Source organism: Cucurbita pepo, chromosome LG20 (assembly GCF_002806865.2).
Source record: "Cucurbita pepo subsp. pepo cultivar mu-cu-16 chromosome LG20, ASM280686v2, whole genome shotgun sequence".
In the NCBI taxonomy this organism is placed as follows: domain Eukaryota; kingdom Viridiplantae; phylum Streptophyta; class Magnoliopsida; order Cucurbitales; family Cucurbitaceae; genus Cucurbita; species Cucurbita pepo.
In genome coordinates, this window is record NC_036657.1 from 7867251 (window position 1) to 7888546 (window position 21296).

At 39.9% G+C, this 21296-nt stretch overlaps 4 protein-coding genes and 1 long non-coding RNA gene across 5 annotated transcripts; 3 read left to right on the plus strand and 2 right to left on the minus strand.

Annotated features, from left to right (window-relative positions):
* The first annotated feature begins 1989 nt into the window (after nucleotides 1–1989).
* Nucleotides 1990–3658, plus strand: LOC111782698 (probable protein phosphatase 2C 25). Its single transcript, XM_023663495.1, has 4 exons — nucleotides 1990–2560; nucleotides 2645–2989; nucleotides 3075–3257; nucleotides 3377–3658. Exons 1-4 carry the CDS (start codon nucleotides 2081–2083, stop codon nucleotides 3536–3538), a joined length of 1170 nt encoding a protein of 389 aa, XP_023519263.1. The 5' UTR covers nucleotides 1990–2080; the 3' UTR covers nucleotides 3539–3658.
* A 1605-nt stretch (nucleotides 3659–5263) lies between these two features.
* Nucleotides 5264–8040, plus strand: LOC111782702 (ran-binding protein 1 homolog a-like). Its single transcript, XM_023663499.1, has 4 exons — nucleotides 5264–5573; nucleotides 5683–5834; nucleotides 5962–6087; nucleotides 7381–8040. The coding sequence occupies exons 1-4, from the start codon at nucleotides 5425–5427 to the stop codon at nucleotides 7608–7610; spliced, it is 657 nt and encodes a 218-aa protein (XP_023519267.1). The 5' UTR covers nucleotides 5264–5424; the 3' UTR covers nucleotides 7611–8040.
* Nucleotides 8041–11542: 3502 nt separating this feature from the next.
* On the minus strand, nucleotides 11543–14636 carry LOC111782703 (ran-binding protein 1 homolog a-like). Its single transcript, XM_023663500.1, has 4 exons — nucleotides 14377–14636; nucleotides 14132–14283; nucleotides 13927–14052; nucleotides 11543–12284 (listed from the first exon to the last, which is right to left on the minus strand). Exons 1-4 carry the CDS (start codon nucleotides 14523–14525, stop codon nucleotides 12058–12060), a joined length of 654 nt encoding a protein of 217 aa, XP_023519268.1. The 5' UTR covers nucleotides 14526–14636; the 3' UTR covers nucleotides 11543–12057.
* A 1801-nt stretch (nucleotides 14637–16437) lies between these two features.
* LOC111782704 lies at nucleotides 16438–16958 on the minus strand. The gene is made up of 2 exons (XR_002813180.1): nucleotides 16854–16958; nucleotides 16438–16747 (listed from the first exon to the last, which is right to left on the minus strand). It is a non-coding gene; the product is annotated as an uncharacterized LOC111782704 (long non-coding RNA).
* A 3224-nt stretch (nucleotides 16959–20182) lies between these two features.
* LOC111782706 (RING-H2 finger protein ATL63-like) lies at nucleotides 20183–21205 on the plus strand. Its single transcript, XM_023663501.1, has one exon. The coding sequence runs from the start codon at nucleotides 20325–20327 to the stop codon at nucleotides 21114–21116; it is 792 nt and encodes a 263-aa protein (XP_023519269.1). The 5' UTR covers nucleotides 20183–20324; the 3' UTR covers nucleotides 21117–21205.
* Nucleotides 21206–21296: the final 91 nt, after the last annotated feature.

The following is a 21296-nucleotide window of genomic DNA, read 5'->3' on the forward strand; positions in this document are numbered from 1 at the left end:
TATATATATATATATATATATATATATATATATATATATATATATATATGTATGTATGTATGTAAATGATGCTTCCTTGAAGCTTCATGATTGAAAATGATATGACCTCAAGATATGCCCAATTTGTTTATTAAAACTTAAAAAAGAACATTGAAATTAAGAATCTTTCCAACGTTATGTCTTATCCATTTGGTTCCTCGAATTTGGTATAAAAAAATCATCTTAGGTTTTGTTGTCATGTCTTCAAATATGAACGCATTATAAACGTAATATAATTGATTAAGACGTGTATCTTTGATTAAAATGTTAGAGATTAAAATATTTTTATTTTATAGATTTTCACTCGTAATACATCTATTTAGAAATGACCATCTAAATGGAATTTCAGAACAACACCGACAATGATATCAATGAAGAATTGCTACCGCTAAATGGTGTTGATGGGATGTACGACGTATCACACAGAATACTAAGAGGATTGTGGATGAAGTGACAAGAGACACGAGGAACGCAAGTATTTGTTGGACATCATATTGTCACTTGAGCTACTTCAATAGTGAGTTGAGTCTTTAACAAAGGGTTAATCTGGATAGATCAGTTGATCGTAGTCGTTGGTGCGTTCTTGACCTGCCTAATACTTAGGCAAGTAATTCACCATATTCCCCAGATACGTTCATGTAATTGGTAGCGTCGAGACTTTGTAGGGACTACCTAAATGGGACGATAAATTAGAAGGGAGAGGGAAGAGATTTGTCTATTAGCTTAACAGGGTCGAGAACGAGACAGACATTATATTTCGATCTTGCCCCGTCCGGTCGCCTTGCCTTTATATATATACATACATATATACACACTTAATAAATATTTTTTTAATAATTATTGTATAAGTTAACAAAATAAATGTAAACACATATTTGTATTTATCTCAATGTATTTCAAATATTAATGTTAAAGTATTTTCTCAAATTTCTTAATCAACACGGAGAAGAAAATAAAAAGTAACACAAAACGCAGCGTTGCATGTGATAGAGACGTTGGTACATGACGTGTTCTCCAACGGTCGCCTTAAGGAAAAAATCAAANTCTTGCCCCGTCCGGTCGCCTTGCCTTTATATATATACATACTTGAAATTACAAAACAGCCCCTTCCTCACGAGTCATTGGTAACGGTAACTTCCCTGAACTCTCCTGAACTCTGATCTTTGGGCCCACCCATTGCTCACACCTTCATTTTTTTTTTTTTTTCAGTCAAGAGATAATTGAATCCCACTTTTGAAACTTTTATGATTTTTGACTTCTTTTTCTCCACAATTACCTTATTGCCCTCCTATTTCGAAAAACAATATTCCATTTTTACCCCTAATGTTCCCTCTCTTACTCCAAACAACGAAGGATAGTGATGGAAACGGGGAGGAGAAATCTCTAAACAACGAAGGAATACTTAATACCAGACATTGATATTTTGGTCTTTCATACATCAAACCCGACACAAAATTAGTAGTCACTGTGTGACGACACTCGAAATTCGTTAACTTTTAAGGTTTATTGTCTACTCTTTTTACTGAGCATGTCCAATAAATTTTCAACGCGTACGATAATTAAGTCGGCACACGTCCATAATTTCAATACCTTAATGCTTAAGGTGTAGACACTATTTCACTATTTGGACTTAGTCATCCTATGTTGAAAAAGACACAAATGTATCATATGTAACATGTTTCTTTATTTTTCTTCCTTAATAAATGGAAACGACGATACATTATGTTCTTTGGCTGCCGACTTCGCTATATCCCTTGACTCTAAGTCAAAAACAAAAGCAAAGAGGGGCAAATTGGGTATTTCACATGGTGTGAAAAGGAATATTTAGTCAAAATGCGTTAAAAATGATCCAAATCCACCTGGCCCACCCCCCGCTATGAACACGCGCTGACCCATTCCCCATTTATAGTCCCGTTTAACTTTTCCCATTTTTTCGAAATCTAAATTAAATCCCTTAAATTTCAATTTCATTTGAAGAAAATTTCACTTCTGGGTGTTTGATTTTCTCTGTGTTCTTGAATTTGGGTCTTTCTTTTGGAAGATGTCGGTCTCCGTCGCGGTGTCCAACTCGCCGGGATTTTCCCCTTCCTCCTCGATGTTCTGCAACAAGCCGTCGATTATTTCTCCGGCGCCGGAGGCGCTGACACTCACTTTGGCTCATTTGAATTCCTCGTCTTGCTCTTCTTCGCCTTCTTCGCCTTCTTCCCCTTTTCGGATTCGGTTTCCGAAGCCCCCTTCTGGGCTTTCCGCAGCGGCGGTGGCGGTGGCGGTGGCTTCCACCTCTTCTCCTTCATCGGCGTCGTCCGGCGCGATATTGAAAAGAAAAAGACCGGCGAGGTTGGATATTCCGTTGATGCCGTTGAGTTTTGCGGCTCCGGTGATGCCGTCGCCGTCGTCGTTCAGGGAGGTCGTGGAGGCAGAGAGAGATGGGTACTCTGTGTATTGCAAGAGAGGGAGGCGGAGAGTTTCCATGGAAGATCGGTGTTCCGCCGTCGTTGATCTTCGAGGAAATTCCAAAGAGGTAAAAATCGTTTAAGAAATTCGATTTTTAGAGGATTTCTGGGTTATGGGGCTTAATTTTGTCTTGTTGTTGTCGATTTTTCAGGCGTTTTTTGGTGTTTTTGATGGACATGGCGGCGCAAAAGCTGCAGAATTTGCAGCAAATAACTTAGAGAAGAACATTTTGAATGAAATTGAAACAATGGCTGATAACGACACTGATTTTGAAGAAGCCATTAAACATGGCTACCTCACCACAGATTCTGAGTTCCTCAAGGAGGATCAACGCGGTGGCTCATGTTGTGTGACAGCCCTGATCAAGAAAGGCAACCTCGTCGTCTCCAACATCGGTGACTGTCGTGCTGTTCTCAGCAGCCACGGCATTGCCGAGGCTATCACGTCGGACCACCGCCCGTCCCGGGAAGACGAGAGGCAGCGGATCGAGTCCACGGTAAGAAATTGGTGTAGATGACGATCACGATCACGATCACGATCACGATTGAACTGAAATTTGGTGGCTTTTGTGTTTGTTGCAGGGTGGATATGTTGATATGTGCAATAATGGGGTTTGGAGAGTGCAGGGGTCTCTGGCTGTCACAAGAGGAATTGGGGATGCTCACCTCAAACGATGGGTGATAGCTGAGCCCGAGACGAGGGCGATTCGTATCGAGCCTCAGCATGAGTTCTTAATCTTGGCCTCCGATGGATTATGGGATACGGTAAGCAATGGTCCAAAATGGACATTATCTAGTAGCGGTGGACTTGAATCGTTATAGAATCAAACCCGTTCGATCAAACGTAATTGTATTGAGTTGTTTGGTGGGTTTTGTTTTTTCAGGTGAGCAATCAAGAAGCAGTGGAGATTGCACATCCATTGTGTGTAGGGATTGAGAAGGCGCAGCCATTGGTGGCGTGTAAAAAGCTTGTGGAGCTATCTATTTCAAGGGGCTCAGTTGATGACATTAGTGTAGTACTCATTCAATTGCCTAACTTCATCTAATTGATATCAATTCTTGAGTGTACTAACGAATTTTGTTATCTCTGTTGGGTTTTGTTAGTACCCATCATATTCTTTTGTATTTATCCCTCCAAATTTTAATAATATTCATTTTCATATCATCTCGTCTTCAAATTTAACCTTCTTATCAACTGAACTATACTTGGATTTGAAGTTCAAATCTGTTTTAACATCTTTTCTTCAATTGTCTTCAAGTCAAATATTGACATATCGACTTTAATTCTCTATACAAAGTGCTATTAAAATACTTTTCTGGCAGTGTAATTTTGCTTCCCACCAACGATCTTTCTAGAGGTCTTGTCCTTGTCAATAGGGCATCATGCATATTGCTCACTAGTTTTGAGTTTTCAATTAAATATACAAAATATATGAGAATTGGTACTCGTTACAAGCGTACAAACAACCATAGAGTGACAAATGACTTGGTGTATATAAAATATAGACAAGTCCATGGTTCAATTAAGGGAAATGATGATAACGATGCCTAATTATGCCTAATTAAAGCAAAACGTCCCGAGTCGTTTCAAAATGGTTGACTAAAGATACTAGTTTTACAATATAGACGAGTTCATAGTTCGATCAAATGAAATGACGATAACAATGACGATCATAGAATAATAAACGACTTATTTTAATAACATAGTAGAATAATAATAATAAATATATATATATATATATAATTCACCTGTATGGATAGCTAAACGAGGAGATAATAATAATAATAATAATAATAATAATAATAATTAACAAAAATGAGAATCGAAGTGAAAGTTCGAAGCAAGAGAAGTGGGAAACCAATTATTTTATTATTTAATTTTTTAAAATTTTGAAAAAGTAAAGAAAATATGCTGATTTTGAGTCAACACGTTCTTGAATTCTTCAAATCCGTTCATTTTAATTTAATGCTTCTTTTATACTTTCATTCTTTCACATTACTGATTCCAATAAATAAATAAATAAATAAATATATATATATAATTTTCCAACATGTTTTTTTTCTAAAAAATTCTATAAAAAAAATAAAATAAAATAAATTAAAATAGCATGGATTAATTCATTCTTAAAGTCACGTGTTATTTGTTGGTTCGATGTATTTAGAATTTGTTTTCAATTGAGGTGAATTTTGAACCATATCGTTGGTGGGCGGTAGAAGGTGTTGGTGTGAGGCCGCGTTTAGAGATGTCCACGTGGCTTTCTCGTTCCCATCCTCGCCACTTATTTCATTCTCTATCCCTATAAAAATTCGCATTTATTATTGCAGGGATAAGGTTAAAAATAGTTATTTTAAAGTTTTCATTTTTTTTATGTAATATTTGTTAAGCGTGGAATCGGGAGGGTAATACTGTCTCCGACTTCATTTATCTAACAAGAAAAAAACGTTCTCCTCTTCCTCCCCCATTTCTTGGATAAACGAGAAATTCTCTCTAAGTTCGGGGTGGGTCTCCGTGGGGCCCCACCTCCATGGGTAAAATGGATATGTCTAGCAACGACAAGCTATCGAGAAGAAGAAGAGAGAAGGGTAAAATGGGAATATGGGAAATAAGAGGGGTAGAAGGGGGAATTGGAGGGGACAAGTTCGAAATAAATGCACTTAGTGGATAATTGGTATTTTATTTTAAATTTTTTAATTTTTTAATTTTTTTTAAGGGTATTATTATATTCGAGATCAATAATTTATTTGAAATACTTAATTAAGTTTGAAACCCTAAAAATGTGTAGATTTATTTGTTCCAACTCCAAGTGAAGTTCATCTTCATACCACTTCTCCCATATATAAACCCTACTTTCTCCGCCCGCTTTCTCCCCATTCCGATCTGTATCTTCCAATCTCGCCGTCCACTTTCTCAACCAACCCTAAACCCTCATCCATGGCGAGCGCCGATACCGAACGCAGAGAAGAGGAGGAGGCTCCGGCCGCAGAGGATGAAGACACTGGAGCACAAGTCGCCCCAATCGTTAAGTTGGAGGAGGTCGCCGTTACCACCGGTGAAGAAAATGAAGACGCTATTCTAGATCTGTATGCTTTTCTCATTACTTGTTTTGTTTTGTTTTTTTTTTTTTCTATCTGATTTGCTCAGCCTAGGTTTTAAGTTGGATTTGTTTCATATTCGTATTCGTTGTTTTAGGAAATCCAAACTGTACCGATTTGATAAAGATGGAAACCAGTGGAAGGAGAGGGGTGCTGGTACGGTTAAGTTTTTGAAGCATAAGGAAACTGGAAAGGTTCGCCTTGTTATGAGACAGTCTAAAACCCTCAAGATCTGCGCTAACCATCTTGGTTCGTTCTCAATTCGCTGCTTGTTCCTTCGCTTATATATCAAGCTCCTTTTGGTTTATGGTTTTTGCTACTTTCTTGGTTTTGGTGGTGTTATTCATTTTTATTGATTGATTTGTCGTGATTGTAGTTCTTCCATCAATGTCGGTTCAAGAGCACGTTGGAAATGACAAGTCGTGCGTGTGGCATGCCACTGACTTTGCTGATGGTGAATTGAAAGATGAGCTTTTTTGTATCAGATTCCCATCTATTGAGAGTGAGTACAACTCCGATTTTTTTTTTCTCTCTGAATCTTTGCTGTTGATTTACTGATAGACTCTTCTAGACTTTGGATATATTGATGTCTGGCAGTGGGCAATGTTCGTATTAAAGATCGTTCACGTTTTGTGTTTTCTTTTCCACTCCAAAACAAATTATATGTTTGAGCTCTCTAGTTGTATCTGGTTTGAAGTACCACTAGGATAATTCTTTTCATTGACAGTACTTGGTTCTATTGATGGTATAGTATAGTTTTAATCAGTTCATGATGGTAACTTTATCCATGAAACTTCACTGCTCCGCTTATTTTTACTGATAGTTTCTCCAAATATGAATATATTTCTTTTCATTTTCGTTAACATTTGTTTTTCCTATTAAAAAATGGGGAAGTTCTCTGTTCAGACATCCATCTCTGTTAATATACACAGTTTCTTCAATTATCTAATTCTGCAAGTGTCAACTTTGTAAGTCAGTTGTGGTGGTAATGGCAGAGTTGGAGATCGGTGCCTGAAAAGGATTGTAGTATAGGATTGTTATTTTATATGGTGATGGTTGCTAATAAAATTTGGTAGGATAAAGTAGGTAAAAAGGTGAGTGCTTTCGTTGATGTATACTTGGCTGTAATTTTATTTCAGAGGATCTAAGTAATGAAAACTAGTAGAAAAAATGGTGGAAGATGTTAATTGTATGGATGGAAATTTCGTAGTTAACATTTATCGGTTGCTGCTGTTGCCCTTTGAGTTGTGTAACTGATATATTGTACGTTCAATGTTTCATTTCTAGTGTATTTGAAATGGGGAAAGATGGCTGTTCCCTTTTGTATTTCACAGCAGTTTTAGCTCCCTTTTGTATTTCACAGCAGTTTTAGCTCATTTTATAACTTTTCCATTTCTTTTAACTACTCAACAGTCTTTTACCTCTCCTATTTTAGGGTCATTTAGTCCAAAATATTTTCAAATTTCTAGTTTTGGCTTGTTTTTATCGCCTCTAGACATTCTTAGTGTCATCTATTTCTCCCTTAGTGTCTTGTTTGTATTTGGGGTCTGTATCAGAGGTAGGTAGAAATTCCAGGACTTACCACTGCATACTTGTTTCCCATGGAACAGCTATAGAGCTTATAGCCCCCCCCACCCCCCCCCGGATATGAAATATTTTCTTTGTACTATATAGACTGCAAAACCTTCATGGAAACACCCAAGAAGTCCTCTAGTCCCGAAAGACAGATAACTTATTAACTGTGCTTGTCCACTTTTTTCCGTCTTGGTTACACTTTTCTTTATGGTATTATTAGACTGCAAGACCTTCATGGAAACATTCCAAGAAGTTGCTGAGTCCCAAAAGAAGAAAGAGGAAAATAAAGATGCATCTGCAGCAGCTGGTCTACTTGAAAAATTGAGCGTTGAAGACGAGAAAGCTGAAGATAAATCTGAAGATAAAGCTGAGGACACACCTGTAAAATCTGAGGAAAAGGATAAACCTGAGGGCGAGGCAGAGAAATCAGATGCAGAAAAGAAAGAGTAGAGAGCCTGTTTCGTTTCGCCTGCCAGGCATATACGGTAGCTCCTCCTCTATCGGATATATCTACAATGAGGTGTTTGACCTCCCATTCATCCATGTCGCTTGGTACATTAAAACAGTCAATTCTTGGAAAATGAGAGTCGTCTAAATAGTAGTTTGTTTGGTCAGTTGGTCAGTTGGGGGAGTCGGTTTTCTATTGTTCTCCCTCCTTTCATTTGAAAATGAGATTGATTTGGAGTCAGTGTTGTGTGGTGGTGGCCGTGTTTGTGAATCCTCCAAGGTTAAATAGCATTTTTAGAAAACGAACAAGTTTGTGTGCAGGGCAGAGATATTTATACTTCATTTTGGTTGAGGAAAACATGATTGATTGGTTGTGTTGTGGTCTTATTATATTATTCAAGTTCTAGCTTTATTCTGGGCTGCTTTCCATTTATATTGGTTTGTAGATGATTGTGTTCTTTGAGATTGATGGACACAGGTTTTTTTATGATGGAAATGAAAGATGGAAAGAGGTTTTTTATTGAGTAATATTTTGTTTTGGTGTGGGGATTAAAATCTGAATTCTATAACCTGAATTCACAAACAATTACTACCATAGCTTCTTGAGGAACTTTTATGTGGCTTCTCATAACGCACACGAAATGCAGCGTTTCATTGGTTTTGGTTTTTTTGACACGCATTTTTTCTGTCAATCATGTCAGTCAGTTGTACAATTTTGTTCTCCGTTCTTTTGCTCTCCATAACTTGTTTGTGCTGCCATTCGCTTTTCACAGTAACAATATTGTCCATTCTTTTTCTCTCCAATGAAACTCTCTCCTCGTAAAACCTTTGATTAAAGGTACGGTTTTCTATTTTGCCACAAAATTGCGTTTATTGAAAACCTAATGTTCAATTCACTGCGTTTATTGAAAACCTAATGTTCAATTCACTGGAAAACAAGGAGGCATTGCTCAGAAAGACATATCATCTAAAGAGACCCAAATAGGTAAAAAAGGAAGCCCAAATCCATAGGCCCACAGTGGAAGCCCAAAGGGCCCATAGTGGGAGCTCAAATGGGCCCAGAGTGAAAGCTCAAATGGGTCGATCGTGGAGCCAAAATCCGGCAACCCACAGTGGAAGCTCAAATTCGCCCACAGTGGGAGCCCAAATCGGCATACAGTGAAGCCCAAATAGGCCAGCTCATAGTGTAGGCCCAAACCGGCCGGCCCACAGTTGAGGCCAAAATCGGCCCATCGTGGAAGAACAAATCGGCCCCAGTGAAAGCCCAAAATAGGCCAGCACACCGTCGAAGCCCAAAATCGGTCAGCCCACAGTGGAATCACAAATCGGCCCATATGGGAGGCCCAGCCCAAATTGGCCCGCAATAGAAGCCGAATCGGCCAACTGTAGAACACCAATTGGGCCCATAGTGGAAGCCCAAATCGGCTCACAGTGGCAGCCCAAATCGGCCTGCGATAGTGTAAGCCCAAAGCCGCCCAAATGGGTGGCCCATCCCAAATCGGCCCACAAGGGAGGCCCGGTTCAAATCGGCCCGGTTCAAATCGGCCGGCCCAGTGGAGTCCCAAATAGGTCGGCCCACAGTGGAATCCCAAATCGGCCCATATGGGAGGCCCAGCCCAAATCGGCCCGCAATTAGGCCCATAGTGGAAGCCCAAATTGGCCCACAGTGGCAGCCCATATCGGCCTGCGATAGTGTAAGCCCAAAGCGGCCCATCCCAAATCGGCCCACAAGGGAGGCCCGGTTCAAATCGGCCCACAGGGGGGGCCGCTTCAAATCGGCAACAGTGGAGGCCCAGTGCAAATCGGGCCACACTGGAAGCCCAAATCGGCCGGCCCACAGGAAAGGCCCATATCGGCCCACAGTGGAAGCCGAAATGGCCCAGAAAGCAACACCAATTGGGCCCATATATGAAGCCCAAATCGGCCGGCCCACAGTGGAAGCCCAAATCCGCCGCCCCCACGCTGTGGCCCAGTTCAAATCGGCCCACAATGGAACACAAAGTGGGCCCATAGTTGAAGCCCAAATCGCCGTCCCACAGTGAGGCCCAGCCCACAGTGAAGGCCCAGCCCAAGTCGGCCAGCCCACAGTGGAGGCCCACGGTGGAGGCCCAGTTGAAATCGGCACCCAGTGGAAACCCAAATCGGCCCACAATGGAATACCAATTGGGCCCATAGTGGAAGCCCAAATTGGCCCAACGTGGCAGCCCATATCGGCCTGCGATAGTGTAAGCCCAAAGCGGCCCATCCCAAATCGGCCCACAAGGGAGGCCCGGTTCAAATCGGCCCACAGGGGGGGCCGCTTCAAATCGGCAACCGTGGAGGCCCAGTGCAAATCGGGCCACATTGGAAGCCCAAATCGGCCGGCCCACAGGAAAGGCCCATATCGGCCCACAGTGGAAGCCAAAATGGCCCAGAAAGCAACACCAATTGGGCCCATATATGAAGCCCAAATCCGCCGGCCCACAGTGGAGGCCCAAACCCGCCGCCCCACGTTGTGGCCCAGTTCAAATCGGCCCACAATGGAACACAAAGTGGGCCCATAGTTGAAGCCCAAATCGGCCGTCCCACAGTGAGGCCCAGCACACAGTGAAGACCCAGCCCAAGTCGGCCAGCCCACGGTGGAGGCCCAGTTGAAATCGGCCCCCAGTGGAAACCCAAATCGGCCCACAATGGAATACCAATTGGGCCCATAGTGGAAGCCCAAATCGGCCAGTCCACCGTGAAGGCCCAAATTCGCCGGCCGAGGCCCATATCGGCCCACAATGGAACACCAATTGGGCATCCACTTGGGCCGGCCGATTTGGGCTTCCAATGTGGGCCGATTTGGTCATCCCCTGTAGGACAGGCGATTTGGGCTTCCATTATGGCCGGGCGATTTGGGCCTCCACTATGGGCCGGCCGATTTGGGCTTCTGTTATGGGCCGGGCAATTTTGGCTTTTACTGTGGGCCGGGAGATTTGGGCTTCCACTGTGGGTCGGCCGATTTGGGCTTCCACTTCCGGCGGATTTGGCGGCCACTGCCCACTATGGTCCGACTTGGGCCTCCACTGTGTGTCACTCGATTTGGGCCTCCATTGTGGTTCAGTCGATTTGGGCTTTCTCGTGTGGGCCAATTTGGGCCTCCACCGTGGGCCGGTCGATTTGGGCCGATGCCGGCCGATTTGGTAATCGACTGTGGGCCGATTTCGGCTTCTACTATAGGCTGTTTTTGCCTCCACTGTGGGTCAGTCGATTTGGGCCTCCACTGTAGGCCGGCCGATTTGGTCTCTCGGATTACATAAACACATTTAATCCTAAACTTGGGAATTCAACCATGTGAATACTAATTTTCTAATGTATTCTATATAAAATTAAGAGTAAAAGTATGTTTAAGCCTTTTTTTCAAGTTTAAGGGTAGTATTATAACTTTTGAAAGTTATAAGTATTTTAGACAAAGTGCGAATTTTATGGTATTTTTATTAATTTAACAAAAAAAAAAAAAAAAACAAAAAGAAGAATTTTCTGTCTCCGTTTGACTATAGTGAATTTAGGGTATTTTTCTCCCACTTCCTCCTTGGAAAGGTTTCACCCAAAACCACCATAAAGGTTCCTGAAGCTACAACGCCCACCTGCAGACTGACTAGCATCAAGATGATTTAGCTTCTATTCACCTTAATCGACATGGTTCTGATTTTGACTCTCCTCTTCAAGATGCCTCTGAGGAAGCCTGTGATTTTGAGTTTAGATCGTGTTAAGCGGTAAAACCATAGAGCATTATTCTATAGCAGAGAAGAGAAACCCTAGCCACAAAATCTACTAACGGTGGGCTTGAGCTTGAGCTGTTACAAACAGGGCGGTGACTTATGCGGTTACATTCTCCCCCTTTTAATTTCATTGCATTGAAACATTGACACACTAACTTAAGCAAAGCAAAGCAAAGCAACGCACCGCACAACAAAAGAGCTAAAACTTCAAATAAAATACCACAAGACAATCATATTTTTTCATCATCCGGAAGGCAAAAATCTCCGGCACTGAACAAACCAAGCAAAAATAAGTGTGTGTATATATATAATATATATGTCTTCTGCAAATTACTCACTCTTGTTTGACTTCTAACCTCTTTTGCAGCATCTTCAGCTCAGGTCCTCCTGCACACAAACTCCATACTATCCCTGAATGAATATGAATTCTGGAACTCTTTCTTTCACCACACTACCCACTCCATTCGACATCGACAGTGACTCGAAATCTCATTTTTTTAAAAGGAAAAAAGAAATGGAAAGGGACTCCAACCAACCAAAGTACAATTTAGACAGACGACGACGACTCCCACTCTCTCCCCCACCCCAGAAAGAAATCCAACCAAGAACTGACTGACTATTATGTTTAAATGTACCAAGACAGACATGGATGGAAGAGAGGTCAACTTCTTCATCAAAATCTCTGATATATCCTCCTCCTCAGCAGGCTACTCATCATTCTTCTTCTCTGCATCTGATTTTTCTGCCTCACCCCCCTTGGGCTCATCCTCCTCCTTAGTTTTCGAAGGTGTCTCCCCAGCTTTATCTTCACCTTTCTTTTCTTCGACACTCAATTTCTCGAGTAATCCAGCAGCAGCAGATGCATCTTTATTTTCCTCTTTCTTCTGTTGGGACTCGGCAATTTCTTGGAACGTTTCCATGAAAGATTTGCAGTCTGAGACAAATAGAGTATTTGTTACCAAGGGAATGTAAACCAACTATATTTCTTAATATAGAATAAAAATGATTACATGAACATTCAATCAGCAATGCTCTACAAATCTTTACAAGTGCTAGAATTATTATTTTTTGGAGTGCAACCACATGTGTGAGTGGGAGATTCAAACCTCTGACCTCTTGGTCAAAGATTTATGTCTTAACGACACCTGGGTGTAGGTAGAATTTTTAGATTTTTAAAACCTAGATATGCTCCATATATCCAATGATCAGTTCCAGGACAATTAAAGGAAATCACAAAATTCTAGAAATGATAAAAAAAAGAGGTAAGATTTGGTTTAAAATAACATTAAAATTAAAAAAGGAAAAGTAGTAAAATGACTTCCAAGATTTTTATGAGCACAACTAATACAAATGAATGAAAGGTTACCTACAAAACCTTTTAACTTTTGTTAGTTTAGAAGTAAGTACTACCACACCGCCCCCACAGAAGGAAAAAGAATACTCCTTGATTTATCATTTATCTAATGCTCCTATCTCATCAAGAGTTGCAACGATAAGTAACCTAATTTAATTCCCATGTAAATTTGACTGACAGATATTCATTGAAGACACAACAATAAAAGATTGTGATGAGTGAACATGGACAATCTCCTACGACAGGAGATAAATGATTTAAACTAATAAATCAAGGGAATTAATTGGATGTCAGGGAACTTGATTTATCGTGAAATATGCTTCTTAAATTGGTCTAGATAAACAATTTAAAACAACGGAATTATGACCATCCAAATCAAACCGGGATCTAGATATAACTTATGCAAAGTGATCTATCCCAGGGAACGAAGAAAATCCAAATTGCTTCTTTCATTTCACCTTCCAATCCTCCTACTCTGCCACTGTCGCAATCCTCTAATCACAATAAGTACTCCAATTACCCACTTTAACAACTAAATTTAATTCTTTGCATGCCATAAAATAAAATGTCAGTTCATCTTCCACTTTACCCGCCTATCTCCTAAGTTGACACCACAAAAATTTTCTCTAGGCACCATTAAAACCACTCTCCTCTTCGCCCTCTTTTCCTAATCAAATCCTCTTAGAAAAATCTCATTAAATAAAATAAAACTCAACACTTTTTTCTTTTGGTGCAGCCAAACTCCGACTCTGCTACTGTCACAGTGTCACACACGAATCAGGATAAAAGAATGTTCAGAATTAGATAACTAATGAAACCAAACAATCCCTATCTTATTAAAAGAAAAAATGTCAGTCAAAAACCAAAGGATTATTATCAATGGTCAAGTCGAGGAAAAAAAGTGTTGAAGAGGCCCAAGACAAACCCTATATTATCAAAATAAGACAATCCCTATCTTTTCCTTCTCCTTATGAATAATGTTTTTTTTTTATTATTTAAAATGAATAGTGAATTAGATAACTAGAGATTTTAGCAGTTCTATAAGGAGAAGGAAAAGACCACAACAACATGCCATACGATAGAACATCTATCATCTTATTGATAATGCCCTGCTATCATGGATTCAAAATAAAACCAAAAACAAAAAAAGCCTCAAAGAATCCATCAGCCAGTCTAACCTGCAGCATAATTTCAGGGAAAAAAGTTGCAAAATTGTACTCACTCTCAATAGATGGGAATCTGATACAGAAAAGCTCATCTTTCAATTCTCCATCAGCGAAGTCAGTCGCATGCCACACGCACGACTTATCATTTCCAGCGTGTTCTTGAACCGTCATTGATGGAAGCACTACAAAAGCACAACAACCAAACAATTAACTATAGAACTCAAAGGAACTAAATTGGATGCACATGAATCGAGAACGAACCAAGATGATTAGCGCAGATCTTAAGCGTCTTAGACTGTCTCATAACAAGGCGAACCTTGCCAGTCTCCTTATGTTTCAAAAACTTAACAGTACCAGCACCCCTCTCCTTCCATTGATTTCCATCTTTATCGAATCGGTACAGTTTTGCCTTCCTAAAACAGTGAATAACCGGCAAGAAACAAATCACACTAACGAACCAAAACGTAAATTTGATAAAAACAAGATTTAGATAGAGAAAAGCGTACAGATCGAGAACAGCGTCCTCATTTTCTTCACCGGTGGTAACGACGACCTCCTCCAACTTGACGATCGGGGCGACTTGAGCTCCAGTGTCTTCATCCTCGCCGGCAGGAGCCTCCTCAGTGTCTCTACGTTCGGAATCGGCGCTGGCCATAGATGAAGCTTTGTTGTTGCAGAGAAAGGGATCGGAATTTGGGGGAAGGCAATGAAAGTGAGAGAAGAAAAGATTAGGGTTTTTATATGTAAGAAATAAAATAAGTGAGAATGAGAGAGAACCCACACTGCCCTCTTTGGATTTATCTTTTTAAATAAAATAAAATAAATAAATTTGACAAATAAAAGAATTTTAATTTAAATTATTAATTCCGTGATTACAAAAATTTTAAATATGAATATAATTGAATTATTTTTAGTAATTTAATAATTAAAGATTTGTTTTGGTACGCCTTGGTTTAGCTGTGATTATTGTCTTTGAGTGACACAAACGTGATAGACCATGCATATGCTACTAAGTCTTGGCTTTTAGCATTTTCTGTGGGCTGGCAGNTTTTGGTGGATCGAGCTACTTTACATCTCGGCATCAATCAATGAAGTTCATGAAGATGGTTGGATCTCTCTCGTGCTTTCACCTATTTTCACGATATAATGATGGGAACGAAGTGTCGATAAATAGAACACTATGTTTAGAGCGTAGATTGCACATAGTGTGTGTGCAGGACACTATGTTTGGAGCGTAGATTGCACATAGTGTGTGCGCGAAATTGAACTCATACACTACTTTGATCTCTGGTGTTCTTGGTGTTTTTAGTCATTTCACACCCACGTTGTTTGCATTTCATCAAGTGCCGGTATTTGTTTGTATAAAGTACGCTTCAAGATCTTATCAAGATCACTTGCACAGTATGAGGGTGGGGCCAAAAGAATGTGACTTGGTTCAATTAATCGTTCCGGGATTTGTCACAAGCAAACTACAATTGATCGTGGGTTTGGAACGTTTGGGTTTGTGATGTTTGGTACATGTATTTTCACATCTACTGTTGGAGTCTGATTTTAGCCAAGAATACGAATGAATTGTGACATGTTTTCTGGTAGGTTTGCCTTCTTTAAAACGAACGGCAACATGATTAATTGCTTAGTGATGGTTCACAATGATAAGAGGTGCCACAAATACTTTTAAGTTATAATTTTATCAACATATTTGAACGAAAAATAAAAAAGAATTATGTTATAACGACCATTTCAACGAATTCAACGGAACCAGAACAGACATGGGTATAGAAGTTCGTGAACAGATTGACCAAAGAAGCGAAAGCGGCAGATGCCGCACATGAAGTGATTGGACAGGAAGATAGTGTCACTGCTGGGCAAGAGGGCGGTAGTGAAGCACTCCCCACAGTGGCCGGAGGGCAAGGGAGTGTTTTATAGAGAACTCAAGTGCTTAGAAGTGAAAAGTGTTCGTACAGATCATCCAAAGTTGAAGATGGACGTTATAATGAAAAGGGTTCATCGTTGTAAAATGGGCGAGAATGTACAAACAATGGCTAACCCACTCATAACCCTTTCCAGCACGCATGTGGTTTGGAAACTCAAGATATGGTGGCTTTTGAAGGACTGAAGAAAGTTGGGCCGAGTAGTGAAAGAAAATAGGGAATGAATCTTGTCGGCTGTTGACAACTCTAATAAGAATACTTGAGTAGCTATCGTAATTAATTCACAATATCGCAAGGAAAATGGGCTATCGGCAACTAATATTAGATATCGTAAGGTAATTGATCTCTTACAATCCCAAGAGGTACCATCCAATTGATCCTCACAAATACAGCAAGTTTTCAATAGAACAGAGTCCTAAATGCCTGCTTTTCCGCTATGTGAGCTGTGGAATAGTTCTCTCAACATTCTCAACTCATACCACCATCGTCATAAGGGCTCAAGAGAACAATTTCTAGACTGACTCCCAATACTATATAGTTGAGCAAAGATTAAGTTTCTCGAAGACAAGCAAAGCTAGTTAAGATCAACTTGATATTTCAGCAAAATCAAAGACAGGTATAATCACTCAAAATGCATATTGTTGAAGAAATCAACGAGTTAATGCTTTCACATGGCCATCATTAAAACAGGTAAATAGCATATCAAAATCACTCAATTAAAACAGTTAAGCTGGAAAACAAGTTCTCGATTAAAGACAACTAAATGTATCGATCATAAAAAAAATTCAAAGCGGTTACGCAACCAAAACTAGAATAACATAAAGAAATCTAAGCAGTAACCAAAACCCTAGGTCGGAAAACATCCCTCAGATAACGGCCTCTACTTCGATCTCTGCCTCATCTTTCGGCGCTTCCTCTTCAACCTCCTCATTCTCTTCTTCTTCCACTGCCAGAAAACGAAAGATGAAAACGTCAGAACCGATGAAGCAAAGCGAAAATGATGCTCAGGCTGACAAGAAGTAAATCTATGGATGAAACTTGACATTAATTACCTTAGCTCTCATGGCGACGCCGCGAAAAAGATTGAGTGCTCCCTGTCAAGTGCTCGTCCCCAAGCAGACGAACGGCGGAAGGAGACAGTAGAAACAAGAAGCTGGGGGTGAGATGATGCAATATTTATAGGCAAACCCTAGATCTAATTGGGCCGAAAATAGCAAACATATTGTAGAATCCGGCCCATTAAGGGTCGGATTGAATCCCCAAGGCCCATTTCATGAAATAACGTGAACCCATTGATACATAAAAGATGAAATTAAACTCACGCTAATTTGAATAATATTTTCTTTACATCTTCTTTACGTTCATATTACATGATTGAAATATCTTAGTTCATATCACGAAAGAGTACAAACCATTATTGACAGATATGCAACAACGTCACTTGATGAGCAGAAGGCGACACAACAACACCAACTTGATGAGCAGAAGCTCGAGGACATGAAAGCGAAGAATCATTTTTTTCAACCATTGGATCGTTTCATTCCTAAAAAATAATTTTCAAGAAAGACATATTTAAGGATATATGAGAACAAGAGTGACTGTGAATGACTGTTTAACACGTCCACTTACAATTAAGAACAAGATGAAGGCTAATGATGAAAACAAAAGTGATATCGAAGTAGTGGAAAAGATATCGCGCTCTTTGGCTCACGACAATAGCAGTAGTTTATCAGTGCATGAGCAAAGGATGACCGACACAGAAGAGGAATATGGTTTGAAAGCGACTTATGGAGAAACATCTAATTGAGGACGAGATCATGACAGCTATAGAGGATGGGATCGAGGACAACGAAGGACAATTTTGACAAATCTATTGCTGAGTGCTCCAATTGTCGTAAACTAGGACACTTCGAGTGGGAATGTCATAGCAAGAAAAACAACCCTACAAAGATTTCTAAAGAAATGTTGCTTATGGCTCACGTCGGACAACTTCAAGAGAAAGGTTTAGTTGTGCTTATCCAGCAAAACAGCTACAACATAAATAATATCACGTAAATGGGACCATAGGACAAGTGTTATTCATGCATCAATTAATTTCGTCAAACTTAGCCGGTAAGTGCTTCAACAGTAAGATCACTTACAGTTTTCAACTCTACTTGATGCTCCTAAGTTCATCATAGCTGACCGTTCTTAGGTTTAGCTAAACCAGAATTCAGGTTCTCTTGTAATATTCCTTTCATTTAGAAAATCAGCTTAAATAATGTTAAATATTATTGATTATGCTAGATAGTAACGATATTGACATTTTTTTAACCTTAATTACGTAAAAAAATGATTATGAGACAATTCAAAATGGTCAAACCGAGCCAACTAAAGTCATACCGACTCGAAAAAGTCAAACAAATTTGACTTGTAGAGCTTAACCAGTTGAAATAGGTTCAAATTTGCTACTTAATAATAGTTGTTAGTGACAACGAGGTTCGAAACTATTTTTCCTCCGTTATTGTTGGATAGCTACCAATTAATGTTAAAAAAGGCACATCTATGCATTTAGAGCCAAGCTCAATGATTCAAAACACACCGCTACAATAACTAGTTACCAAAAAAAGGGTTGAATCACATGGTACCCATGACCGGAAACAACCAAAATTTAGAACCCAANATCCTTAACATTGAGACCCACCGCCGCCGCCGCCACCGGCCACCGGGTTGCCGTCGCCTTCACGAGTCCTCCATTTGAGCCAGTTTTGTTTATGGAGTTCGAGGAGAGAGATGGATGAGTAGAACACGCAATGGTAGAAAAATTAGTGTCTATAATGTCAATTATTCATCTAATAATGTTAAAATATTGACTCTATTCATAAATGTAATTAATGCCTCCACATTATTAAATTACACGCCCTTCAATGTAAATAAATGAAATGTAACTCTACAATAATATAACTAGGGTGGAGCTCGGGTGTAGATTTTGGCCGAATATTTCGTCTTTTACTCAACAATTTAGCTAACGGGGAGAAATCTCTTTTCATTCTCTCCCTTTTCCCGTTTAAACGTGGAAAACAGGAGGGGGTGGGAGAGAAAACAAAGATTCCCCCATTCTGTTTAGGGCACGTACCCGCCAGATTAAATGGATATCTCTGCTTATTAGATACAAAATCATTTCTAATTTTACCCGTGCAGACCTGCCATAAGAAGGAGGGCATTTCTGTTTGGACAGAGAATGGGTAGGGAAGAACATTTTTTTCCGTTAGATAAATGGGGTCGGGGACAGAATTATATTCTCTGTCCCCGTCCCCATCCAATTCTTTGTCTTGTCTCGCTTAATATATATGAATATATTAAAAAAATAAATTAGTTAATTTTGATAAATTAAAAAGACTACGTTATAATATTAAAATTAAAATTTTAATCAATTGAGTTATCCTTACATTAATTAAGTAGAGAAAATAGAGTATATTTTAATATATAAAATAAAAAATAATAATAATAATTATGAAATTANTGTCTATAATGTCAATTATTCATCTAATAATGTTAAAATATTGGCTCTATTCATAAATGTAATTAATGCCTCCACATTATTAAATTACACGCCCTTCAATGTAAATAAATGAAATGTAACTCTACAATAATATAACTAAGGTGGAGCTCGGGTGTAGATTTTGGCCGAATATTTCGTCTTTTACTCAATTTAGCTAACGGGGAGAAATCTATTTTCATTCTCTCCCTTTCCCCGTTTAAACGTGGAAAAGAGGAGGGGGTGGGAGAGAAAACAAAGATTCCCCCATTCTGTTTAGGGCACGTACCAGATTAAATGGATATCTCTGCTTATTAGATACAAAATTGAAGTAATGAAATTTACTATTAGAAATGTTCATTTTACCCGTGCAGACCCGCCATAAGAAGGAGGACATTTCTGTTTGGACAGAAAATGGGTAGGGAAGAACATTTTTTTCTCGGTTAGATAAATGGGGTCGGGGACAGAATTATATTCCCTGTCCACGTCTCCATCAAATTCTTTGTCTTGTCTAGCTTAATATATACGAATATATTAAAAAAAATAAATTAGTTAATTTTGATACACTGTAATATTTAAACTAAAAAGAATATTAAAATTTAAATTTTTAATCAACGAGCTCGAGTTAAGCGGAGAAATTAGAGTATATTTTAATATATATATATATAAAAAAAAATAATAATTATGAAATTGGGGGCATTCAAGTAAATGTTACGTTACCCGCGATTTAATCCGAAAAACGGAGACCCCGTCTGGGTTCACGGAGAAAAGATTCGTTGCCATAAATAACTAACACTCTCACTCTTCTTCTTCTTCTTCTTCTTCTACTACTTCCTTCCGCCGGTNAAAAACGGAGACCCCGTCTGGGTTCACGGAGAAAAGATTCGTTGCCATAAATAACTAACACTCTCACTCTTCTTCTTCTTCTTCTACTACTACTTCCTTCCGCCGGTAACGGCACCCACCGCTTCTCTGCAACTTTCTCTACCTTTTCCGGCCACCAACAATGGCGTTCAATTCCACTTCGCTGATCGGTTTCGCTCAGAGCGTATTCTCCTACAACAGCAACATCATGCTCGCTGCTCTCATTTCTCTTCTCCTCGTCGTCCTCTTCGTCCTTCTCCTCCACGCCTACGCCAATTGCTTCTTCCCTCAGCCTCGCCACCGCCGGACTTCTGTCACTGTCTCCTACGTCCTCGGTCCGCCTCGCCTCTCGCGTTTCGATTCGGTTCCATTCGATTCAGGCGCCGCTCCGTCGAAAGGCCTCGATCCGTCTGTAATCTCTGCGATTCCTCTGTTCGTTTACGAATCCGAGGAGAAGAAGTGCGCGGCGGTGATGGAGTGCGTGATTTGCCTCAGCGAATTTGAGGAACGAGAGCTTGGACGACGCTTGCCGAAATGTAGCCATGGATTTCACCTCGAGTGTATCGATATGTGGCTGAATTCTCACGCGAGTTGTCCTGTTTGTAGAGCGCCGGTGCTTGGCGACGCCACGGATTGTTCCGATGCGGTAGAATCCGGCCGGTTGAGTGGCGAGAGGGAAATCGGAGGAGAGATTGTAACGGAGGAGCGGCGCAATTGTGAGATTCAGAGAAACGAGGGGCAAAACGGTCAGTTTCATTCTGATTCTTCCTCTTCTTCCTCTTCTTCTTCTTCTTCGTCTTCTTTATCTTCGTCGAGTTCTTCGACTGATCAGCCATTGATGTCGCTTGGAGCGTCTTTAAAACGAATGTTGAGCAGAAACAGATCGGACGGGAGGATTTTCCCCTCCTCCGATGGCGACGAATTGGATGTTTGAATAATGGAAGCATTGGATCCGCCATGTGTACAGAATTTTGATCCACTTTTTTATATACAATTTCATTAAATTAAACTTCCTCTGCTTCCTTAGTATTAGTAAATCCACTGTTCTCTCTTCAAATCATAATTTTAATTTTTTTTTATTTGTTAGTTATCTTATTGTTAGAAAGTATAACAA